Source organism: Lactuca saligna, chromosome 7 (assembly GCF_052625555.1).
Source record: "Lactuca saligna cultivar CGN05327 chromosome 7, ASM5262555v1, whole genome shotgun sequence".
Classification (NCBI taxonomy): Eukaryota; Viridiplantae; Streptophyta; class Magnoliopsida; order Asterales; family Asteraceae; genus Lactuca; species Lactuca saligna.
Genome location: NC_136423.1, coordinates 153541595 through 153559839, shown reverse-complemented (window position 1 = coordinate 153559839; position 18245 = coordinate 153541595). Strand labels below are relative to the sequence as shown.

The 18245-nt window shown below is 34.2% G+C and overlaps 2 protein-coding genes across 2 annotated transcripts; both read left to right on the top strand.

Moving 5' to 3' along the window:
- Positions 1 to 1917: 1917 nt before the first annotated feature.
- LOC145004392 (plant UBX domain-containing protein 4-like) lies at positions 1918 to 3794 on the top strand. The gene is made up of 4 exons (XM_078963303.1): positions 1918 to 2397; positions 2708 to 2999; positions 3092 to 3187; positions 3285 to 3794. The coding sequence occupies exons 1-4, from the start codon at positions 1928 to 1930 to the stop codon at positions 3663 to 3665; spliced, it is 1239 nt and encodes a 412-aa protein (XP_078819429.1). The 5' UTR covers positions 1918 to 1927; the 3' UTR covers positions 3666 to 3794.
- Positions 3795 to 11147: 7353 nt separating this feature from the next.
- LOC145004393 (chromatin remodeling protein EBS-like) lies at positions 11148 to 12844 on the top strand. Its single transcript, XM_078963304.1, has 5 exons — positions 11148 to 11488; positions 11673 to 12015; positions 12107 to 12175; positions 12333 to 12471; positions 12557 to 12844. Exons 1-5 carry the CDS (start codon positions 11416 to 11418, stop codon positions 12584 to 12586), a joined length of 654 nt encoding a protein of 217 aa, XP_078819430.1. The 5' UTR covers positions 11148 to 11415; the 3' UTR covers positions 12587 to 12844.
- Positions 12845 to 18245: the final 5401 nt, after the last annotated feature.

Below are 18245 nucleotides of genomic sequence, written 5' to 3'. Positions count from 1 at the left end.
AAAAAACAAGCGATTTAAAATAGTATTTAGTTTAAATTAGAAGAAACCCACTTTAATAAATATGTGCAATTAAACCCTAATCTTTAATATAAAAAACTGGGATTCGTAGAGATCAAACTTAAAGATTATAGCTTACACATATCAACTATGCCATATGTTTTTTTTTTAAATGAAAATATAATAAGTTTTTTCATGTAATACCTGATATATTTGAACTTGAATTCGTACCCGATATACTCAAACCCGCATAACTGAATTTCAATGCAAGGTCGGTTATCGGTTATGTTTTTTTATTTATAAAACCTAAGTTACCTGAAAGTTATACTCGAACAATTCAAAGGGTGATCATTTGGACCAAAACCAGTTTAACAAAAATGAGTGGACCTTGGATTAGACCAATGAAGGCAGGAGGCTTATCGGGTTCAGGTTTTTTGTTTTTTGTACTCGTTGGATCGGTACAACTTTAAATGCATATGATACATGTCGTTGAAGCCCTACGAAATGTTAGTTTTTGATGTTAAAGTTAATTTATCTACTACGAGGCTTAAGACGAATACATTTTTTGGGTTTGCATGTCCGTTTAGATAAAAAAAGTTATGATTACTTAAACTGCATGCCAAAACGACTTCAAACGAATGCTATATGCATGTTTTAAAGTTTTCATAGGAATACAAAAAAAGTTGAAAAGCTGAAAATTTTCGGCTTTGATATCCCAACTTCAAGGGACAATAAGTCATTGAATATAAAACCAAAAGCAAAAAAGTTATAGTTTAAAATCATGTACAAACTCTAAACTACATGTTGGAAAAAACCTCACCAAAAAAGCGACTTCAAATGAATGATACACATATTTTAAAATTCTCATAGAATACAAAATACAAAAAAATAGTTGAACAACTGAAAAATTCCAGTTTTTGATATCTCGATTTCAAGGGATTGTAAAATCATTGAAGATAAAACTAAAAACGATAAAATTATAGTCTAAAATCATATACAAACATTAAATTACACAATAGATAAAACCGCATGTAAAAACAAACTGAAACGAGTGATATATGCATGTTTTAATTTTTCACACAATACAAAATATAAAAAAAAAATAGCTGAAAAACTGAAAATTTTCATCTTTAATATCCCGACTTTGAGGAGTGTAAGTCATTGAATATAAAAAAAAAAAAAAAAAAGTAGAGTCTAACTCATATACAAACACTAAGCTACACACTCGATAAAAATTACATGCTAAACCGACTTTGAATGAATGAGATGTATGTTTTAATTTTTTTTCACAAAATACAAAATACAAAAAACTAAAAATCTTATATAACTTTAAAATAAATAATACTTCCTTTAAATTTTCAATCTAAACCGGTTTTGTATCCGGACCTGGCTGGACCGGCCCAATTTTTTACAGAAGCTTTTTTTGCATGATACAAAGAACCGAGAACCAGCTCTATATGATAAATCGGTCCAAGTTCGGTTCCGGTCCATGTCCAATTTCCGGTCCGGTCCGATATAATCTATATGTCCAAATACTCACCTCTAATTTAGATCACAAAACTCATGAAAACACCACAAACATTACTCAAAAGAAAGAGAACACAAAAAATGAACAACAAACATTACTCAAAAGAAAGAGAACACAAAAAATGAAAGAAAACCCAACCAATATAGAATATGATTTAAATTTTGTTCGTGGACCTCAACAATCTTGGAATAATTTGACATAAGGCAGTTTGGCATATCGGCCCACCCAATGAAACTTCATCTTGATCCAAACCTTGAACATCTTTGGAATCTTCGTATTGGGTTGAGTTGAGGTTAGTCCATGATCCAATACCCGGCCCATATGTGATGGAGCGGGTCAATGGGATCTATCATATATACCCGGCGAGACTGATACGTGAACTCTCACGCAAGAAAACCAAGAATGGAAGACACACCGGCAACCAACATCGGCGGAGACGCTCACCAGGAAATGATCGCAGCATTCTCAGAGATTACTTCAGCTACCAAAGAAGAAGCCTCCTTCTTCCTCGAATCGCACAACTTCGATCTCGATTCCGCCGTCTCCACCTTCTTCGAAACCGCTGCCGCCGTAGAAGAGGCTCCTGTGTCTGCCTTACCTGGCCGAAACCCTAACCGGCCTTCTGATACACATTCCCCTTCATTCTCTCCGTCGTCTTCTCCGTCTCGCTCCCGATCAGCCTCCCCACCTCCTGCTATTGGTTTACAAAATCCTTACAATCTACGATCTAGGAACACCGCTACGGATAAGAAGCCATCAGGTAGTCGGTCTACCGGACGCATACGGACTTTCTCAGATCTGAATCGACAGGGTAATGACTCCGGAAGTGACTCCGATGAGCCCCAGGAGTATTATACCGGTGGTGAAAAGAGGTAAATAATGTAGGGTTCATCCGTTTATTAGGTTTCCGTCCATGAGTTGATTGACAAGGAAATTAGTGCAAACAGAACAAGATCTCTTTGCTAATGTTATCTTTATACATTCAATTGGAGTTCCATATCATAATCTACATTTGATTCATATTAACGATGATGTATCATGCAGATTAACACATGATGAGTGATCGGTTTCTTGACATTGGTTCTTTCACGATATCTTGATTGTGCTCTACTTCAATAATGTTCAAATGCTTCATCGAGACACAAAAAAATCCAATAATCTGACATTTATTAATGATTGCAGTGGAATGCTTGTTCAAGATCCATCAAAGGTGAATGATGTGGAATCATTGTTCAATCAAGCTCGACAAGCAGGAGCAGAAGAAGGAACACTTGAACAACTCCAACCATCTTCAAGCTCCAGAAGCTTTGCAGGAAGAGGAAGATTACTATCTGGAGAGACAACATCAGCCACTCCTCAAGTCTCTGAACCTGATGTTCATACTCACACCATAACTTTCTGGACCAATGGTTTCACTGTTAACGATGGTCCTTTGAGAAGACTCGATGATCCCCAAAATGCATCTTTCTTGGAGGTACCATATTAAGTTTAATAACTAACTTCTCCTCCCTTTTCCCAATTCCCATTTTACCCTTACCTGATGTGTTCTCTAATTTTCTTTAACAGAGCATTAGGAAGTCTGAATGTCCAGAAGAGCTTAGGCCTGCAAAAGGAAGAGCTCCTGTTCATGTCAGTCTTGTGAGGAAGCTTGAAGACTACCCTGTTAGTAATCTTTCCTAATTCTTCATTTCTTCTACAAAACTCTCTTCTTGAATACATTCTCACATACATGGATCTTCATGTTCATGTTCATACACAGGTTCAGAAACAACGCCACACCGCGTTTGTGGGTGTGGGTAGAACCCTAGGCACCACCACCACCACTTCATCAGAAGACGCCACCATCACACCGCCGCCTGCCACCGCTGCACCAACCCCACTGGCGGGGCTAGTGGTGGATGACGCACTACCTTCAACCTCTATTCAACTGAGATTGGGCGATGGGACCCGTATGGTTTCTAGATTCAATTTCCACCACACGATTGGTGATATCCGATCTTTCATTGATGCATCAAGGCCTGGAGGGTCTAGGGTTTATCAGCTTTTGACAATGGGGTTCCCGCCAAAGCAGCTTAATGATTTGAATCAGACAATTGAAGGAGCTGGGTTAGCGAATTCAGTTGTGATACAGAAACTCTAGTGTGAGGTAACAAGTTGTTTGCTGAATTACTCTACTTTAGATTTGTTCTTTGTTTGTTTTGTCATATACATGAAATGAAACAATTGGGTTATTTTGGCTCTTGATATTGGATTGTTACGTGATTGATTATATTTTGGGGTTGTGTTTGTAGGAATAAAATTATGTGGTAAAAATTTACAAAAATACGTTTTATTGAAAATAATGAAATCGTGTATATTTTGAAAGTAATACATCTCTACCTCATGTCATCAAGGAAACAAATTCATTACATCGTTTCTATAATTTCAAAGTAACATTCTAAGCATACAAAAAAACATCAATAAAAATTAGTCATCCAAAAGTACTACTTACAAAAACCATAAGTGTTTAATGTTTGTGACAGCTAGATCCGTTCTTCTAGCATAATCAAAATATGTCCATCATCTTCTCAAGAATCAACTATTCACTTCTCATTTGCACCTAAGAGCACCTACCAAATAAAATGACACTTAAGACACATACTATGTCTCGTGAGTATTCGAGTTTTATGACACAATAAGTACAATGTGTTTATCGAAAACATTTTTCAACAAGTATACATGTAAAGTTAATGCCATAACATACAAAAATTCCAAGTGAAACATACAATTCTCTTAGAAACCGAGAAAATTGGTCAAATTGATTTTTCTATGAGCTACTCAAAAGATCGTAATCTACCTTAAGGTAGAATATGTTTCGTCCCAAGTTACGACACTTTGTTCCAGAATGAATCCCACATTGGCACAAATCACTACGTCACGAAGGGAGGTACCATCAGTGTGTAGATAAATCTAATGCAAATGACCATTCATTACAATAAACTTATAACATATATCACATAAAAACGATGACAAGTATCATAAAGCCTTTATGTCATTTAACTATAAGCATTTAATCACATATAGCATAATTAACATTTCAAGTTATTTGACATGTGTCCACAACGGGAAAACATCACTATCTACTCACTTTAGTAGTTGGATAAGACAAATAGAATTCCTCTTCTTGTCCTTGCCATTTTTGTTTTCTTTTTCTTGTTCAATTCCTATAATTGATACATTAGGCTTTTAATAGGCTAATAAGAGTTTTAGTAATAATAAAAAAAATACTCTTTATGACTTGTTTGATCATTTGGTTCTTTTTAACGACTTTGACAATTCCTTGTACAATAATAATATTTCATGCTTTCTACAAATTTTCAATACTTATGAGTGGTGTGACCGACTTAGGGGATGTTTTTATTTTTTGTTGATCGGGTTTTGTCCAACATTTTGGCTGACTTGGTCTGGGTCAGAGTGTTTGATTTGCATAATATCAGACGTTTTAGCTGACTCAACTAGTTTTTTTTTCTTCTGATTTAGCCCTCCTAAAAGATTTAGCTGATTAGGAACTTCGACAACACTGCTCTTTGTAAATCCTAATAATATTTGTGCTCAATCCTTCTTCCTCAAGACCATCCACCATCGCATTCCTCAACCACCCCTTCCTTGCCTTAGCCAACACCATCAACTTCCTCCTTTGCACAATCGTCTTCTTGATTTTTTTTTTTTTTTTTTTTTTTTTTTTTTTTTTTTTTTAATTTAACAAGTTGTTGGCTATTGATTGGGTTGATTTCACAAAATCAAAATCGTTTTCAACTGTGCCGATAGTTATCAGTTGATTGTTAATTTGTGTTGATTCTATCAATTTTTTTTATTCTTTCGAATTCACTCAATTCACTTATTTCAAAAAATCTCTGTTTTCTATTGCATTTTGTTGAAACAAATCATATTTTAGAAATGTTCTTAGGATTTTGATTGAATTGAGAAAATGAAACCTTCATTATTGTTTATCTTTCGAAATTAACACCAACATTGTGCTATTTCACGACTAGTTTGCTTGCTATATGCATCATTTTGTGGTTCATATCCGCATAGTTTAAGGTAAAAGTCTTGTTATACTATTATATTCACATTACTAGTTATAATGTGTTCATCTTAATATATACGATGAGCTGAGTATGTGTTTTAATGTTTAGTTAGCATGATAGCATAAAAAGAAAACTATTTGTGTACATGAGTACCTTGTTTTAGACGTATGTATTCCCATTGTTTTTAATCATAAAAGGTACAGGAAAGCAAAACTTAATGATGAACATAGTGATTTAATCTGAAACTTTTCCCATATACTTTTCGTTATATGGACTACAACTTTTGTTAATGAACTTGCCTTTCATTGGCTTTACATTTAAGGTTATAAAATTCCAAACATCACATCTTAAAAGGTGAAGAATTCCAATTATCTTTACATAATTTTTCTTCTAACTTTGTAAGGTCATAACTTGATTATCCTTGTATGGAATTAATTGATTATTTTTACCTTCTGTATTCAAATATGTCCTCTATCAGTTCCAACTTCCATATTTCATATTTTTTAGCATTTTATTAGACTTTGAGGGTTCCAAAGATGCTTCTCACATCGTTTGATGTAAAACCTAATTATCACATTCTGTTTAATTTTACCCTTACACAAATTAAATTAAACATTTAATCTTATAAACTCATGATAACTTATAAAAGGCTGAAATAATTGAATAGTTTTTAAATAATTATCACAAAAGGGCAAACACCCTTGGGTTCAAATACATAAGGTGCATACTTTTTCACGACCTTCTTCAATTTTAATGTTGAAATTCTTAACATACTTATCATGATATAAGTTTGTTTCACAGCAAAAAGGATATAGAAATCTAGAATGATGGTTGCATTTATTGTTGTTGCAAACTCTATTTGAGTCTTTTGACTTGTCTTACGGGAAAATTGATTATATTAGAATCTCGAATGATAATTCCATCTCTCAATTCTATACTCATAAAATCCCATTACTCTTAAGGTCACGATGGTAAACTCAAAGCACATACAAAGTGTTAGCATCTCTCACTAAACATATCTAGAGGTTTTACTTTTTAATTACTTTTGGAGTCATGTGACCACTATAAATGAAACCTCTAAATGAGTATGCAAAGTCCATCCCCTCAATTATGACTATCTAGAAATTTAATCGCAACTAACAAGTTTATTTCTTGCATAAGACCGTATTTCCAAAAATGGTGCTTGGGACTTCACTGAAGTCATAACCTATCCTAAATGAAAACAATGGTTAGGTTCAAAACTCTTTAAAAAAGTTAAACATTCCCCGCTCTTTAAAACTCTTTTCTATGTATGAGGACATAATACATATAATAGTTCATACAAACCATACACGTAGAAATGAATTTGAGAGATGTTATACAACTCAAAATAGTTTAGGGATATACACTCTTCGGTAAAATATACACCTTGGCACTTAGAAGCACTTTACTTTACCTCAAATATGGTAGGAGCACTTAGTAGCCAACCAATGTTAACAATAAATCAAGTCATTAATGACTACTTGACTAATTACATGACTTCCAACCTTAACAACCTTATTTTAAACCTTGCATTACATATAAGAACTAGTAAGGCATATATGGAACCAATTTGAAGTGATTTTGAGAAAAATTGAAAGTTAACTCCTCATAGTGAGCTACTTGACTGAGTGGAGTCTTCAGTGGAAGGCCATTCGATTGATTGGAGCCTTCAATGGAACTATTAAGGCATCCGTGGAACCAATTTGAAGTGATTTTGAGAAAAATTAAAAGTTTACTCTTTATAGTGAGGTACTTGATTGAGTAGAGCCTTCAATGGAAGGTCATTTGATCGAGTGGAGCCTTCATGTCACCACTTTGAGCAGTTTTGTAACATCCCAAAAATCCAGACCAAAATTTCCATTTTTAAATTAAACAAATATAAAACCATTTGTCTGAAAACCACATAGTAATACTATATATCAAATTAATGTATCCATAGTCAAAAGATGTCATAACAAAATCATATTAGAGTATAAATCCCATAGATCTCTGGTGCGGAAAATGCAGCGTGATGCGCTGCGATCATGTCGTCTCATTTCCCTTCGAAGACGAAGGACCTGAAACAAAAACTGAAAACCGTAAACGCAAAGCTTAGTGAGTTCCCTCATCATACCACATACCATATAATAAACATACTGCCAAATATATCTGGATGTTTGGCCTACCCTGTTGAGCACATCTGGGTGCTCAACCTACCCTTTTTAGGCATACCGGGGTGCCCGACCTACCCTTTGTCAAACATATTTGGGTGCCCGACCTACTCTGTCAGGCATCTCTGCATGCCCGACCTACCCTCCGGTTTATTTCAACCGGCTACGAGCACTATTTCACCTCTACCACTACCACATAAAAACATAACATAACATACTCTCAGGAATATCTAGGTGTCCGACCTACCCTATCGGTCCTTACAACCGATATTGGGGTCTATCCTACCATTCCTACCATTATCACATAATAACATAGCATACTAGCACATAACTTATAACAGATAGTAACATACCAGACAATTATCACACAAAAAATTATCTTAACTATAATCAACTACTAGTAGGTTGGCACTGGTGCCTTCGACCCACTTCTACTGGAAGGTAACTCACCTCAATGTCGTGAAGTAGCTGAACTGTCCTCGGTGCTGCGATCAACTCCTCTCAAACTCCTACACATAACAATCTCCTTTAATTACCCTCTCATACTCATAAACCCTATAAAGGTCATCTCTGGTCAAAGTCAAAGTCAAGTCAACACCCTGGTCAAAGTCAACATCTGGTTGACTCAACTCGCCGAGTTGGTCCATCAACTCGCCGCGTTCCATAATCCATAAAACACTGAAGTCTCGCTCCTACTCATCGAGTTCTTTCTTATAACACAGTCGGGGACCTTTTACACCCCCCAACTCGTTGAGTTCTTCCTTGATTCGTTGAGTTCTCCTTCATACAAAGTCAGGGTATTTCACTTATAACTCATTGAGTTCATCATTGAACTCATCGAGTTCCTCTTCATATCATTTGGGACATTTTTCCCTCAACTCGCCGAGTTCATCCTTGGATTCGTCGAGTTCTTTGATCCTTAATTCCATAAACACGTCCAACTAGTCGAGTCCTCTTCCAGATTCAACAAGTTTGTTCAGTAGCAGAAAAGGTTGGGGAACCACAACCCAACTCAACGAGTCCTAAGAATGACTCGTTGAGTCCCCCAAAGTCCACTTCCATACAACTGATTTTAGTCGGGCTTAATGCATCCAAAACATAGATCTGGCCTCCTAGGGTTAATATAACATGTAAAGTTACAAACTTTACGTTCATGCATGGGCTATTTAGCTCAAATAGCCCTAAAAAGTGGTTCTTATGATGCATGTAACTCCCATGGCCATAAAGTTGGCACCTTTATACCATGGAGTCCCTCAAAGACTCTGGATCTGAGGTCTTGACCCCAAATATGCTTGCATCCATAAATGGTTCCCAAAAGCCTTAAATTATTCCATGAAAGGATCTAATAGATGAATAGACAAGGTATAGTCTTTATACCTCAAAGGAACTGGAAATGCAACACCAACTCTAGATCCACTTGCCTCCTCTTAAATCCCTAAGATTTCCTCTGTCTTCTCAAGCTTCAAATCACCAAGACCACACACAAAGGCTCAAGAACACTCAAAATGGATTAGGGTTTCATGAATAAGTCTTGGGAGTTTATGGAAGCTGTAGTTGAGGCCAGTTAAGGCGTTTAAATAGGATACAAACCCTGAAAATTAGGGTTTCAGCTTGATAGCCCTACTCGTCGCGTTGAGGCCTCTCGACTCATCGAGTAGGCTTCAGTTCCGCGTCGAATCCTTCATTCCTACTCGATGACTCCATCAACCTCTTAAGCCCAAAAAAAAATATGAGCATACTTCTACAGTGAGCCTAAATCATCTTCAAATCTACCATAGCCCAAGATACTTCAGTTTATCAATTAATTAGCCCGTTTTTACACCATCTTCAAATGTCACCAACCCATTATTCTTTAATTTTTAATTTTTGTAATCCCCAATCATCTCCACTTACCACTAGTCTTTAAAAAATCTACAAAGCATAAAAACTAAAAAGTACTCAATATAGATAAAAATAATAAAAAGGAAAAATATGAATGATCATCAACTAAAAATAAAATAAAATATGTTAAAATAAACTATAAAAATTAATAAATAAAATATACCTATCAGGAACAAAATACATGGTAATTATTTTATGAATGGCGAAGATATTTTTATTAAAAATTTAGCAATGTGATAAAGAAATGCTCCAAGAAATCATTAATACGTGTCATTACATAAGAATTATAAGTAAGTATGAATTATACAAGGATTTCAATTTAGGCAAGATTTCCTAACCCTATTTTTGGCCTAAATATAGGAATTTACCTTAATTTTCCCAATAACTAAAAAGGGGAGGGGAGGGGAGGGGGGGGGGGGGGTGTGGTTTTATTTTTGAAATACCTTTCAAAGTACCATACTGGTTGGATTTGGCAAGAAAGAGTTTTCACACACAACTATGATGGATCGAGCCAATGATGATCGACCGAAAAGTTGATGGTTTTTACCTCCACCAACGTTTAACTACGAGAGCTAAGTTCGAGACTTTTAAAATTTAAACCACCGACACCAAGACGATCATAGGGCGTGTTTGGCTCCGAACTTTTGGAAGCGTTTGGGAGCTTCTAACTTTTAGTTTTTGATAAAACGTTCTAATTAAACAAAAAACTTCGTTTGACAGTACAAACGTTTAGTTTTTAGTTTAAAAAAACGCTCCGATTTCAAAAGCTATTTCATGTAGCGTTTAACAAAACGCTCCTGAGCTTTTGAAATCAATTTCCATAATTACCCTTAAAAATATATTTCTATATTTATTTATTTTTAATCAATTGTTCTTATATGTAATTTTATATATTTCAAAAGCTTCCAGCTACTTTTGTCAAATATTTATATAACAAATAAAAGTTACAACTTCCCGCTACTAGTTATCTGCTACACGCTACCAGCTATCCGCTACCAACTAACCGCTACCAGTTTCCAACTAACAATTACTTTTGCCAAACACGACAATAGTCATTTGGGGCTAAAACTTTGTGTCAGCCTCTTAGGCCATCCAACAAATATTTGTGTTCATATTGTTGCACCTCCAAAAACAATTCTGCCTAATTCGCTCTAATGCTTCAATGACTTGTAAAGGGGCTTTAAATAAGAAGTAATTAATTGAAAGGCTTCTAAACACCTATTGGATTAGAGTAACCCCACAAGTTTTTTTTTGGAGCATGTTTTAATAATAATGCTTTAAACAATGTATAGTTTATTGACAAAAGTTAAAAGTATCATTAAGCTGCGTTTCATAACAAATTATCAACTAACAACTGAATAGCTTTTGAATATAAACAATACTAATGAAAATGAAGAGATATAACATGAAGCAATTAAATTTATTGGTTTATATAAAATTGACCAATCTACGTGAATTAAGGAATTTACAGAAGAAAAATAAATTTTATTAAACTCCAGTTTCCCAAAAAAATCAAATACGATGCGCAGTGCGCACTCCCTACCCCGATCAAAAACTCCACTCTTCTTTCAGACGCTTTCTTCCGACCACTAGCTAAAACCTAGGGTTTCTGCTTTTCTTCCCTCAATCTACCCCTATTCCTCTACAATTCCGCACATTGTGCATCTTTCCGCCATTTTTATCATCCTTTCAAGCTCAGATTTCATTAATTCTCTCACAAATTTCGTCTTTGATTTATCATCGACAAGCCTAGACCTAGCTCGATATTTCAATGGCGAAGACAAAGCCTGGAAAGAAAGATTTAGATACTTACACTATCAAGGGAACCAACAAACTCGTTAGACGTACGTTATCTCTCTTCATCCTCCTCGTTATTTATCTATATCATCTTGTCTGTAGTGCGTATCGTATGCTAGGGCAAAATTTGATGTTGCGACTGTAATTTCTTTTTAATTGATACAGATCGTGTTTGTGTGTCGTATATGGTTAAAGTATTTGATTTTTCGAGCTTCTACTTGTTTTTGGCAGCTGGAGACTGTGTATTGATGAGGCCTGCTGATTCAGATAAGCCTCCGTACGTAGCGCGTGTGGAGAAGCTGGAGGCTGATCACCGGAACAATGTGAAGGTAAGGGTTCGGTGGTATTACCGGCCGGAAGAGTCAATCGGAGGAAGGAGACAGTTTCATGGCGTGAAGGAGCTGTTTTTATCAGATCATTACGACATGCAAAGTGCTCATACAATCGAAGGGAAATGCATAGTTCATTCATTCAAAAACTACACAAAGCTCGACAATGTTGGCACTGAAGACTATTTCTGTCGCTTTGAATACAAGGCCGCTACCGGTGGTTTCACCCCTGATCGTGTTGCTGTGTGAGTCACCGAGTCCTCTTTTACAAAATCTTTCAGTTTTCTTCTGATCTTTCATGAACTAAATCATCTTCTTCTTCCGATATATGAAAAGGTACTGCAAATGTGAAATGCCATACAACCCAGATGATTTGATGGTACAATGTGAAGGATGCAAGGACTGGTATATATAAAAAGTTTCTTGAAATATGCCCTAATTTTCAAGAATTACATTTCCATAATAAGAAAACTTACCATATGAGTAATACGTGATTTTCAAAATTTCATTAAACATTAGAATCTTTGATAATAAAGAATCGATCTTTTCCATTGTTTTATAGGTTTCATCCATCTTGTATGGGAATGACAATTGAAGAAGCAAAGAAACTGGATCAGTTTTTGTGTTCTGATTGCTCTTCTGATGATGATGCAAAAGGGTCATTAAACTCGTTCCCAATTTCACCCTCCACTGAGGCTAAGGTAAAGTTAATTGTAATTTTTGGGTTTAAATGTACAAAAAAGGAAACTTTTGTGGTTTTTCAAAGTGTTTTATTTGTGATTTTAGATGGAGGCAAAACGCAGAAAGCAGAGATGAAAAGGAGGTAATGATTTTGTTGAGTGGTATTGGCTCTCCAGGGTTGGTATTGTGGGGAAGTGTACAGAGGATAATTAAGAAGGTTTTTGTTTAAAGTTGTGTGTGAAATGTATTTATCTTTTTTTTTTTTTTTTGGTGATGTTTGCTTAGACTAGTCTTTCTTGTGTAGTTGAGTTCTGTTATTTTGGTACAATTAGAGTTGAAGAACTAGAGTTATGAAACGGAGTTACAATGCACACTTATTTTCTGTTGGTTTAACTTGTGATTGTGTTTGTTGAGAGGGGTTATTTACGTCTTTTGCATAGACTAAAGATTGAGACTGTGACGATTGACGATTCTTTGTTTCATTTTTTTGGATTGACCAAAAAATTTCTATCAATTTTAGTCATGTCTAACTAAGAGAGCATGAAATGCAATATAATATTTTGTCAAATATGAATGAAATGCAATTAAGTTTGTCGAAGTCAAACAAACTCTAATAAGAGGTTTTTGCATCACATTTTTCATGTTGCTTAAACCGAGTGGCGCCACACTTATTGTATTGTCACCTCATCTCTTTGTGTATCACGTAACTTTCATATTGGTTTTGTCACACATGTTCAACTTGTCGTTTAAGTGGGGCTGGTTATCCTATTTTTTGTTTAGTTGTTTTTTTATTTAAACAACTAAATTTTTTAAAACAAACATATCATTAATTGAATGGACACCATTTGAAACATAACCTAGAAAGTGATTTAAAACATGGTAAAAACATAATGAAATTCTTAAAACATGACTAAAGGCTATATGTCATTCAGATTGTATTTCTTCGCAAGTTTTGCCTTCATCTTCTCTGTAATTCGACATCCATTCTCGGTCAAGTCCACACTTCTTTCGTGATCCACAATTTACTAGAAGCCTTCCCTTTTTTGTTTGCGTCGAGTTGAGGATCGGGTACACCATCAGAATTGGTTGAAGAATCGATTTGGAGTTAGGGTTGAGATTGAAATTTAGGTTCTTGAATTGTCTCAAATTGTTCAAAATCGGATTGGGTATGGGCCGGATTTGGGATTGTGATTGGGATTGGAATTTCTTTGGTCCACATGGATTATAAAATGGATCAATTCCGACATAATGGAACATTGTTGGTGAATAGAGAAGAGGGTCCATTTGAGGTTGGTACCACAAAGGTGATGAAGGGTGTAGTTTTTTCTTGGAGTTTTTTGGTTGTTCGGAGAAGACATTTTGAAGCTTGAGTATGGAGGGTTTTAGAGAAGTAATCATAATTGTGAAGGTTATAGTGTGGTAAGAAATGGAGGTTGATGTTAGTATTTATATTGGTTAAAAGTGTGTAAAAAACTAGAATTTTTTTGGCAAAAAAATGAGTACAAAAAATGAAGTCTCTTTCTCTCTCCATGTTACGCTGATGTCGTTGGGAGATGTCGAGGTTGGCATGCTTCAAACGTAGGGCGGTGTTTGTCGAGCCACCTCAACAATGTCGAGGCCACACTCTATGGTGGAGGGAGTCATTCCCTCATAACTCACATATCATATAGGCATTGCATAAAAAAAATTCTCTCATTCATATCTCTTTCATCCTACAATACATCTATCTCAACCCATACATTTTGGTACAATTTATATTCATACGGTACACACGTGAAAGAAGAGGCAAGAAAGCAGAAGGAGTGGGTTGGGAAACCCAATGAACCCATGAAATCATGCGGTGCCACAAGGAAGGGATGATATTTCATGTGGTACCACTCTCCACCCCGCACTTATCTATCATGTATCTCTCTACTTTTGAAAGTTGTTAAATCTTAATCTTTCACACCCTTTTAGTTTAGAGTGCATACTACTACAACCACGTCTTTTCATAATTTTTATTAATTTCTTTTGCACAATTCACCATTTTAGAGCATTTAAAATTATAAAAAAAATTGTAAATGTAAAAAATAAAACATAAAAATTTGCTTTTAAATAAAATTTAACAAAATTATTAACGAAATAAGAAAAATATAACATCATATTATTTTGATAAGTTTTAGCATTTTCATTTGCATCACTTGAATCACATTTTGGGCTTCTTCTGTGTCTTTGTTCAACGTAAAAATTCATAATTGTAAGTGTTAGCAAATTTGTCTTTTTTTTTTCTCATGCTCTTCTTTCCTCTAACGATGTTTTTTTTCCCGAATTGTAAGTGTTCATCGTAAGTGCTAGCAAATTTGTTTATGTTACCAACTAATTCTAGCACCATTCCATCTGGTAGGACCTAATTTTTTTTACGATAAACCAACTTTCTTACTCTATTCAATTTATTACAATTCTGACCATTCGGCCGGTCAAACTAATATAAATTAAAAAAGTATTTGGATGAAAATAATTTATTATCCTACACTTACTTATTAACTTATAAGCTAATAAGCTAATAAGTTATAAACTAATAAACAATAAGTTTTTTTTTACTAAACACCCCCCTTAATAGATACAAATTTTTTAATAGATGTAAAACTGATCATTCGATATGAATCGAGCTATTTTAAACTAAATCAATTATGTTTCCCACAAACTATATATTGTATAAACAATACATTTTATAATAAAAATTACATTTTAGATTCAAATTTTGATTTCTTATTTCAGATTTCATACTTCCCATAACCACAGGTCATTTTTGTGATTATATCTAAAAAAGCGTATCAAAAACTTAACCAATAAACGTTTTTAATGACGAGTTGATTTTTTTGAAAAATTATGTGATAAAAATAATAAGTTATAGTATAGGTCTATTACTGTGGACATTTTATTTTAAATTAAAAATAATAATAATAAATGAATAAACTGAAAGCTTTCAAGATTTGACTAGTCAATTTGTGACTTTCTTGATTTGGTGGCTTCGGTAAAATATACGTAGGGAAAGAAAGAGTTAGCATTCACTTTAAGGGATGGAATCATAATATTTTGACAGAAACGTCAAAATCCGAGTTGTTGAGAGAAAGTGACTCTTGACATTGATGGATATGGGGTTATCTTAAAATTAGTTTTTCTATTAACATAAATTAGGTTTTCAATTATTGGTTATTTGGTTAGATTTCCAGAGGTAGTCAATATTCATCTTTCCATATTATGTAAAGACTAAAGAGTGTCTTGTTGGCAAACAAGTTAAGGTTTAACAGACTATGTACAAGGGATTCATGCTCGATTATGTGGGAAATTCAAACATAACAAAGTAGTGATAACCTTACCACAATAATAACACCTTCAAGCTCTTTCCATACAATATGGGGGTATTCTAGTCAATTTACAGGTATTGAAAAGAGAAAGGTATCTCAATTTTTAACAATAAGCACTCTTGGTTTTATGCTTTTTAATTATTGCTTACAAATTTGTTCCCTTTTTTTTCAGCGAGAATGATGGCTTAAACCCGTTCTATGTCGCCTGTAGGTTAGTTTCCTCTTTCAAATGACCATTTTGCCCCTGAATGTTAAAAAAAATATATTTTTTCCTTTTTGTTGTTATTACAGCCACCTCCTCCAGTTAATGATATCAATCCATACAATGCATTTAGGAGAAAGCTCACAGACTTCATACAAGAAGGGTAAGTCTGTCAATTCTTCATATTTTTACATAATCTAATTTGAAAAGTTTCGCCAGATTATCTTTTTCACCCATATATGTTCTCATCCTACTTCTTAATCTCACATTTTATTTGTTAATCAGGTGAGACACAATCTTGATTAAACCAAAAACTTACTAGAAGTTTTAATCAAGGTACCCTCACACACATACACATTTCTTTTTATTTTTTATTTTTATTTTGGTAGTGATACTGACCGGATAAAGAATGTGTGCAACAGAGAGAGAGGAGAAAAAAAGAGATGTTTATCTTTTGAGAATCATCGTTCACAGAAGAACCTCATCCCTTTCAGCTTTCAGCTTTCACCTCTATGTGTGTTTGTTTTTTTGAAATATTGGATAAAATATATAGATTTTGTATTTGAAAAATGACATTTAATTTTCATATTATAATTGTGAAGATTTATTTGGTTATTGTTGTATTGTAAAAATTTATAGGATTGATTTTTTTTTTTGTCTAGTTGGATATTGTTATATTTCATATTAAAAATAACATTTGATATTTTTAATAATTTCTTAATTATTGACCCCTTTTTGTATCTAATATGATAAATCAGTGACAACCTGTTATAGTCACTAATTAGATAAACTACTGACCACTTTCTATGATCACTAATAAGATAAAATAGTGACGACTTTTATTGGTCACTAAATAGATAAAATAGTGACTGACTTTCATTGATTAGTGACGAAGTGGGTCGTCACATATTTAGTGATGAGTATATTTTACTCACTGTTTAGTGACCATATTTATATTTGGTCACTAAATCGGTTTTGTGACGGATTTATAGTGACGAAAAGTGACGACTGAAATTTTGGTCACTAAATCATTTAGTGATGATTCATTCTATTGTTAGTGACCATTTTGTTTTTGTCACTAATTGGTATTTTTTTGTAGTGTGATTATCAACCGTTGATAACATATTAGATAATCTTAGACATTGTATATAAATATATCTGCAAACAAGTTAAGGTTTAATAAACTTTGTATTTTTGTATAAGAGTGTATATCATCTACCTACTAGCTCGTATTTTTGCAGTCTATATTTTCTTTATTGCTCGTATAAATTTAAATTGTCTAAATCAGGAGTGATAAAAAACATTTAGGAGTTTTTTGTTGGCGATTTTAATATAATGAATTTACAGATTACCTATACACTTTAATTCTTGATTCTATTACAAGTTAAGAGTTGCGAAGTGTACGTTTGTATAAAATGAGTATGATCTCCGTTCAACCAAATGGCGGGGGTCAGATGGGATGCGCTCCCTTGTGGGGTCCTACGAGAAGCACCCCTAGCGGGGCAGCGCCCCTGTGGGGATCACAAGTTCTATTGAAAATCTTATTTATAAAATATATATTCTCTATAATTATCATTGAAACATTCATGCCTTATATATGGGATAATATCAATATTTAATATTGATTGGTACTTATCTTTAGTAATAAAAAAAATCTGAATTCTATAAAACCCTAATTCATGACCTCATATTTGTGTCTTGATACGAGACTGTTCTCGTAATGCCTGTTTTTCGAGTGTGTTCTTCATTGATAAGTTTTTTTTTTGTCGAAAATAACAAGTATGGTGTTGGGTGGGAAGTGATTGACGCGACACGTCCTTGTGAAAAGTGTGACACATCGCAGCAACAGCTCAAAGCCCCAGGTCTCGGGTTTTGGACCCTGGTTAATGACTTTAACTTCTAGAGTTTCCTCATTTACCTAACCTTCATCCTCCATAACCGTAATACTGAAAATCCTAACCCTTTTCATCTCCTTTTGGTGTTCTTGGTTTTATTTGGTGAATCTTAAAGAAGAAGCAAAACAATTTGGTGCATCAAAAACAAGAGAGTATAAGTTTCTTATTCATATATTTGTGCTCTATAAGTATTCAAGTTCTCAACCTTATGGATTTTTGTTTGCTAGATCTAGTTTTATAGTCATTTTTGGTCCTTTTTTCATGATTTCTATGGAGTTTGGAAAACTCCACATCTAAAGGTTGTTTTAGTTGATCTTCTGGACCTATTGTGGTGGAATGAGTGCATGTTT